This window comes from Anarhichas minor, unplaced genomic scaffold (genome assembly GCF_050575085.1).
Source record: "Anarhichas minor isolate MPS153535 unplaced genomic scaffold, ASM5057508v1 ptg000006l, whole genome shotgun sequence".
In the NCBI taxonomy this organism is placed as follows: Eukaryota; Metazoa; Chordata; class Actinopteri; order Perciformes; family Anarhichadidae; genus Anarhichas; species Anarhichas minor.
The window spans coordinates 3395828-3404116 of record NW_027466452.1 but is presented as its reverse complement, the minus strand read 5'-3'; the positions used below and the strand labels follow the sequence as shown (position 1 = coordinate 3404116).

Below are 8289 nucleotides of genomic sequence, written 5' to 3'. Positions count from 1 at the left end.
CCCTATGATGAAGGTCCAGAACATTGGCTCCGATGATTATGCTATCAAGCTGCACAACGTCCGCTAGCTGGACAAGCTTACTAGTCATGAGGACTTCAGAGTGAAACTGATGGAGTGCCCTTTACTGTGGATTTCTTCTGATTTGGGTTCCAGATTTGAAGATCTGGATTATCATCAACAAGATGTACAATATGTGGGACAATAAGGCTGGATATTCACTAATCTGGGCAAATTCATTACAAGTTAGCTGGCAGAGTGCAGCCTGGCAGTGAGCAGTGATATAGATGCAGACACGATGCCAGCGGAGCCGCTTGTGACTGAAGAGCCTTCAGAAACAAAGGCAGGCTTTGTCCCAATATATCACTGTTCAGAGCTCTGCTGCATATGAAGATAACTGATTAAAACATATTAGCAACTCTTCAGAGTGTTTTTAGTAAAAACAGTGAAAACAACTGTATCACTGTTTGTGAAATAATTGTATTGATTTCAATCTGTTATATTAAATGGCATTTAGGGTATATACTGTATTTATAGTGTATATACTGTATATAATGTATTTCACTGGACTTATATTTCTATTGAATATCTGATCTTGTATTTTTTACAAGGACCTTCAAAACACCGCCAGAAGTCTGGTAATCAGAATTTTGTTTTTCTAAATTACTGGAAGGAGAAATGAGGATAGAAGACAAGACTGCCTGCTGGGTTCGTGGTTCAGTGTTTGTGTGTGTGTGGAATGGGGCGGCTGGTGGATTTCACGTCCCACTTCCTCCAGCAACGCGATTAGGCCAGACGTCTGTCACTCACACACACACACACACACACACACACACACACACACACACACACACACACACACACACACACACACACACACACACACACACACACACACACACACACACACACTCCACCTCTCTCTACTGTCTGCTAGAGTAAACACACCCTCACTCACACACATATTGGTATTACCATTCATGTGAGGACATTCTATGGACCTCCATTCAGTTTAAGCTGCCGGTCTGTCTTTTAAAGGTGCAGTAGTTTAAGTGTCATCCAGGCAGCAACCTCCGGTTCTGAAAAGTGAAGCCAATGCTTCATGTCTTAAAGCTGCATTCTCTCTACTGACCATCAGGGGGCGACTCCTCTGGTTGTATAGAAGTCTATGAGAAAATGACTCTACTTCTCTCTTGATTTATTACCTCAGTAAACATTGTAAACATGAGTTTATGGTCTCAATCTCTAGTTTCAAGTCTTCTTCAATACAGCATGATGTTCATTTAGTAAATGATGGTCCATTTAGAGTCAAATAGACCATGAAGCAGGGCATGCTTTAGGGCGGGGCTATCTTGTGATGGACAGGTGTCTAGCGTATATAGCGTCACACTTCCCCAGTCCAAATATGGTCACTTTTGTTCACTGGTTATAAAAAATCCAAGATGGCGATGGCCAAAATGCCAAACATGATGCTTCAGAACTGCAGTCAACAAACCAATTGGTGACATCACGACGACTGTGTCCACTTCTTATATAGGCTACAGTCTATGGTAGCATCACCCACAATAATGTAATACTGAGACATATGATGCCTGCAAACAGAGCATACCACCACTGAGGAGATTGGCAGCCTCTTCACTGTAGTTTACATTGAATACCACTGAGCTACTCATTAAAAATTATGTTATCGCTCTTATGGTGCCGTGAAGGGCTGAAACGCTAACGAAAGGCCTCTAGCTAGCTAAAAACATCAGATTTCAGCTCGTCAAAGGATCATTTTAGCACCCTATGTCTACCAGGGGTGCAGTCGATAACTAAAATGATGATGGGACAAGTAAGCTGTTAGCTAGCTAATATATATTATTAAACATCATACTAAATAGCTTTCTGATTTATCCATATTCTGCTATAACACAAGTATCATATTGTCAAAATGTATTAGCTTAGTTTACGGAAATATAGACTAAAACTGACATTTGGACAAAATGCTCGCTGCACACATAACGCTAGTCGTACTGAAAGTCAGGACCCCACAGTGTTCCCATTCGTCCTGCTGATGCCTGACAGTTTATTGGCCTGTATCCTCATTTTGTCAGTTACGGAGCTGTTCATTTGTCCAACTGGATACTTTGTTTTTGACCAAATTCAACTTCCAAACTAAACATTCACCTCAACTATACTTTGTGTTTTATGCTGATAAGCAAATGTACGCATGCTAAACTAATATGCTAACATGCTAACCTAAGATGTGAACACGGTAAACACTACACCTGTTTCACCTCAGCATGTTAGCATTGACATTGTGAGCATGTTAGCATGCTGACATTGAGAATGTAGCTCAATGCACCAGGTGGGAGCAAAGTGAGAGGGGGGACCACATGACCTGAACCGACCAATGACAAAACTGTGGTTCCAGCACCAAAGCATGAAGTGTTTCTCTTGTCAAACACCAAGATGGAGTCGATGTTGACTTAGAGCTTCTATTTTTGGATCGTTGGTGTGAGAAGAGTAGTAAGTGCATCAATCTTTATGTCGTGAATCTGCGACTTATTTTTCCACAATATCAGGATAGATTTTGTTGCAGTCTAAAAGCACTGTTCAACAGACGTTACTGTACATATACATTTTTTGGAGTAGAGCTTTACATATAGTCTGACGATTGCTTGTGAGCTTCTACAAAGTATATAGAAACATATCCTACATTATGTGTATATACAGTGTCTTTGAATGCAACATACAGTTTAGTTTTATGCTGGTGGCACAAGAAAAGAACAGCCCAAATCTCATGTCCATGCTGGTCTTCCTTACACACATGGGTCTGGCTGTCAGTTTGTGTTTTGTCAGCAGCTCCAGTGGGAGAGAGGCCATTTCTGACAGATGTCTCTCTCTCTTTTTCACTCGCTCTCTCTCTCACGCACGCGCACACAAACACACCTCTGTTTTTCTCTTTAATGCCGACACACATTGCATACCGTTAAATAAACAAAACATCGACATTCACTCTGGCTACTCCTGTTATACGCAATGATCACAGAGGCCTCTGGGGGCCGCAAACGGGCCTCTTAAGACCACTGTAACATACAGCACAAGTTGTATTTACACCATCTATAAAACGTCCTTCAACACGTTGTCACACCCAACTCCAAAACCAAACCGTTGGTCAGTGGCCCCAAGGTTCAAACTATGGCCAAATTCCAATGTCCCCCCCTTACGGACTCACGGACTTTGAGGCGCGCTACCGCGAAGTCCGTGAGGGTTTAGGGCTGTCCCACTGTCAAATTTTGAGCCCTTTATGAACCCTTTCCATAAATCAGCATGGTATGCTGATTTAGCCTAAGGGAATTACCCACAAATCATTGTAATGTGACGTTAAACACGGAGTAACCAGTGGACGCATGGAGACGTAAAAAAAAGGTAAACAAAGACGGCTCAGTGTGTCCAGCCTGTCATAATACATTTACTCAGAAACATTAAGGGTTAAAGATGGAACAAAAAATAAACATGAAATCATAAGATATTTATTTATTTATCAAATATTTCATTTTGTCATTGAAGCTGTTTTGACAAAAACGAGTAAATAGATTCAATAAAATGACATGGAAGCCAGGAAGACGTTCAAATCAGGGAGTACAAAGTATAAAATAAATACACACAATTATACATCATATTTTTTGTCGTTTTCATGGTAACGTGATATGTTGCAGCAAAGTGCTGTCCCATTCCTATTTCCACCATCTCAAGCCTTCACAGTCTCTCACACTCACCCACTTACCAGGTGACGTCAGTAAGTCCTTGAGGGTTCAGGGGGAACATTGGGATTTGGCCTATGACTCTCTAGGTTTACAGTTTTGAGTCAGTTTATCCTCGTTACATTGTGTCTTTTCAAAATAAACTTCCGTCTTCACAGGAAGTGGCGACAACAAATCCACCTGGTTAGATTTAGAGAAAAATAGCATGGTTGACATTAACTTGACTAACCGAATGACGGACGATTCACTTGACAAATAGTTTTGTTTAGCACGGGACTCGAACATCGGTCTCGCACTTGCTCTTTCTTTGCCTGTTATTTATGCGTTTGTATGTGTGGAAACGGATACATACAACATATCCTTCCAAAAAAATGCCAAACACTTTCTGATTTCAGCTCCTACAATATGAGGATTTGCAAATTTTCTGTCATATATGATAGATAAGTGTAGAAGTTTGGCAGTGTGTGGCAGCCTCAGGCAGAATCAAGCCCAGTCGGTTAGTTTACAAGAGTCGAGGTGATATACAGTCCTACCAATGGTTCCTCCAACATTCAACAAAGGAAAGAGAGAGCAGTACAAAACAAAGTGGATGTAAAATGTAGGTTGCAAATTCTTCCAAAAAGCGTTTTAGCCAATGTTTGAGGAAGTAAATGCAGGTAATGTAGTGTGATGAATGATACATACACACTACACATTTCAGTAAAAAACTGAATGTAAACATAACTTCCTTACTCTCAAGATCCACGAGCGTTTTCCAGAGATTTAAAGGGACAGTTCACAAAAAACTCTGGATTATTTTTGAGTAACCGGGTCATGATTTCTGGAAAGAGACGTTGCTCTGGAGTTTTTCCAAGTGTATTGTTTTTTTTTGGCGCTCTGAGCACCACAAGCCGAGTACCATCCAGTCCTAATATATTAGAGGAAAAGGCAGACTTCTCTACGGCTGATATCTTCAACACTAAAATAATCTAAATTATTAATTAGCACTACAGGTTTGTGTGCATTTTTGATTTAGTGGTGAACTGTCTCTTTAACTGCTTCTTCAAAAGCCACATTTATTCAGTTGTTTTAAACTGGACCTTAAATTTAGATTATTTTCCTGGTAATCAGGCTTTTTTTATATTGATATTCAGTACCTTCCTCCAACAAACCTGCATGTCCAGTGGGACCATAAGTACACAGTAGACCAGCACCAAAGCTGGTTTCACTTGAGTCTGACCTCATGGTGGAAACAAGAACTGGAATCAAAGTAGAGAGGGCTGAAACAAATAAAATGCAAAGCGGAGGTTTGGTTTCCTAGGCGAGTATCATGATTCACTTTTATTAAAAGCATCATAGCTACAATTCATCATACATGATGTCTCCAAAAAACAAAAAACAAAAAGACAAACATCAAAAAAAGAAGAAAAAAAAACATTTACATGGTATGTCTGTAAACTTCAAGGCTAGATAAGAATTTTGAGGTAATGCTCTTCAGCTTGCTGGCTAAAAGTAACAAAAAGTCCATTGTTTTTCAAGAAAAAGTAGCTAAGTAATAAAGGTACCTGATTATTTTAACTCTTTAACACCAGTGCATCAACAGGAACAGAGTGAGACAAAATTGATTGCAGTACTTATTTGTCTTCATTTACAGTTTTTTTGTTTAGTTTTTTTCTATTCATACGACACTTGTGGTTATTCATATAGTGTGTGTGTGTGTGTGTGTGTGTGTGTGTGTTGGGAGAGTGATGTTGGAACATTCAAAAGCTGCCTTGGTTATTGCTGTCTCAGCATTAGACGGGAGAACGAGGAACTTGAAGGGGAAGGAGTCTTCCAGACAGCAAAAAAACTCATCTCTCCCCCTCCGTCCCTCTTTTTTCTCTCTCCCTCTCTCTGCATCTGCTGGGCTGGCTGTGATAGCAAATGTTAACATGACCTGGCCACAGTGTGTGTGTATTTGAATGGACTTTATAATATTTGAACCACTCGCGGCGCTCGATTCGCCTCGGACACTTGAACTGGCCTCGGGGGAAAAAAGCAGAAACGAATGGGGCGCCGCCTGTGCTTCTCAAGCGTTTAAAACTTGAGTTGGTCTTCATGTGGAAACTTTGTGAATTTCCAACTCGGGTGAAAAGTGTGTCTCAGTGGTGTTCTGGCCAGGCCTGGTGTCAGTGTGTGTGACTAGAGAAACAGTCTTAAGAGAAGGTCACTAGGGAGCAGCACTTGGTCTGAAACTACCGGGACATGAAGAAAAAGAAAAAGATAATAAAAACAAAGGATTCTTAATGCGGCAGCGACCGGGAAAAAACCTTCAAACAAAAAACAAACATTGCATGTACCCCCCCTCACCCCCTTTAAAGAATAAACCTGAAACATCACATCCCTGTGTGGATCACCGCTACAAATCCATTCACAGAAAAAAAAAAAACTCCAAACGGGGACCGATGGAAAGGCCCAATCGGGGGCAGACCCAGCCCGCCTGCCCCCTCCTGAGCACAAAACCAGCCGCCTCGAAGAGAGAGACACAGGATTCAGACGTGGCAGTGGAAAGACTCAAAGACTGGCATTCAAACAGTGTGGGACTGGTTTAACAGTATTGGTTCAGTGTGCATCCACACGCTCAAAGGAAAACAGCTGTGGGGGACCAGTCATCCCACTAAACAGTCACATGACAGAGGGCTTTCGGGGGTTAGTGTGTGTGTGTGTGTGTGTGCGCGTGTGTGTGTGTGTAGTGATGGACATTTGAATGTGCGAGTGTGTGCAGCTAATGATCAAGTATGCTGTGGTCGTCAGTGTGTGTGTGTGTGTGTGCGTGACACTGAGTTCTAGTCCAGTCCGCTTCTCCTCCTCAGAGTCTACCTGGTCTGATATGTGAGAACTAGAAAAAAAAATATGAAAAAAACAGTCTGCTCTGAAACAACAGCTCAACTCAACTCCATTACCCATAATTCCTTTTGCAGCAGCTTTGTCAGACAGACAGCCGGGGCTGTTTTGAGAACTGATGTTAGAAAGAATGCTGCCAACAACAAAACAGTCCAGACGAGGGAAGCAAAAATAAAGATTTGAGAGCTGAAAGCAGCAATAATAATAATAATAATAAATGCACTACTGGAACTTTGTGGAGTCCTATCTGAAGGATCGTGGGAGAGGAGGGCGGGGTTGCACCGTTCACAGTGCACACAGGAGGAGCTCAGAGGACTTTTCCCTGACTACACTATCAATCAGAGAGATTTAAGTTAACACACACACACACCTCGTTCTCTCTGACGCGTAGTAAATATACCTGCTGGGAAAAAAGTAACAACAAATAGTGAGAAATCAACGACAATGTAAAAGGAGGAAAAAACAAAAAAAACAGGATTGGTAATAGTTTGGGTATTTCTGGTGGAGGCGTGTAAACGTGGCGAGGGGGAGGAGAGGAAATGTAAAGGCCAGTCAGTTTTGTGTTTTTATTTCAGTCACTCTTGTCCTTCTGTGGCGACGCCTCCTCCTCCTCCTCCTCCTCCAGCCCTCCGTCCTCCAGGGCTGAATCGTCTCCTCTCGTCTCCTCCTCCGCTCCATCCTCCTCCTCAGCCAAGTCACTCTTACCTCCTCCCTCCACCACCACCTCCTCCTCCTCCTCCTCCTCCTCCTCCTCTCCCGAAGCTTTCAGCCCCGCCTTCTCCTCTTCCTCCTCGTCTCTCATGGGGTTCGTGGTCACGGCGTTGCCCCCCAGCATTCCGGCCATGGCGCTCTGCAGCTCGGCCAGGGTGGAGGCGGTGGGGAAGCCGGGCAGGCTGAGCCCCCCGAGGCCCGGAGGTAGGAACATGGAGGGGTAGAGGAGGCCGGGGGCCATGGTGGAGAGGAGGAAGGGGTTGAACGCCAGGGAGCTGGCCGACATGCCGGCTGCGGCCAGCAGCGCCGCGGCATCGCCGTTGATGCACGCCTCGGCCGACGAATCGGCGGCTGGGATCCGAGGAGCTCCGGTGGCTGCACTGACCGATTTCTCTGCCCTTCTTTTCTCCTTCTTCCTCGCCTTCTTCACTCCTTCTTCATTACCCTCAGCCTCCTCCTCCTCCTCTGCCCCTTCTTCAAAGTCTTCTCCTTCTCCATCCCTCTTCCTCTTCGACGTCACCGTCTCGTCGCTATCTGCTCCTTCGCCCTCCGTTGTTCCGTTGGTGTTCCGTGATGTGGCGGCGATGGAGTGCGACGCGGCGGCGGCTGCCGCCAGGTTGCCGCCGAACAGACCGCCTAGGCTGAACATGTTGGGGAGGGCAGCGGCCATGTTGGGCAGGCCTCCCATACCGGGCAGCATGAGTGGCAGCATGGAGACGGCTGCGGCCTGCTTGGGGTCGGAGGGGTGAGGAAACGCCATCAGACCAGCGGCCAACTGGAGAGACTGGAGGCTCTGCAGGGACGACAGGTCCATCCCTCCAAACAGACTGTTCAACAGCAGAGGGTTGATTCCGCCTGGGCACACACACACGCACAAAATTAAGCTCCATCTTTCAGGTCAAACAATATCGGCTATGAGGTTAAATTCTCTGACGTAGACTTGATTTGACAGTGGAGGGCTTAAAAAAAT

The 8289-nt window shown here is 44.2% G+C and overlaps 1 protein-coding gene across 4 annotated transcripts in view; it reads right to left on the bottom strand.

Annotated features, from left to right (window-relative positions):
• Window positions 1-5033: 5033 nt before the first annotated feature.
• Window positions 5034-8289, bottom strand: part of chd7 (chromodomain helicase DNA binding protein 7) — a 70342-nt gene continuing 67086 nt past the window's right edge. For all 4 annotated transcript variants that reach the window (XM_076079577.1, XM_076079567.1, XM_076079596.1 and 1 more), the window contains one exon: window positions 5034-8174. In XM_076079577.1, the coding sequence (XP_075935692.1) occupies window positions 7180-8174 (995 nt within the window). In that variant the 3' untranslated portion in view covers window positions 5034-7179. The remainder of the gene's footprint in view (window positions 8175-8289) is intronic.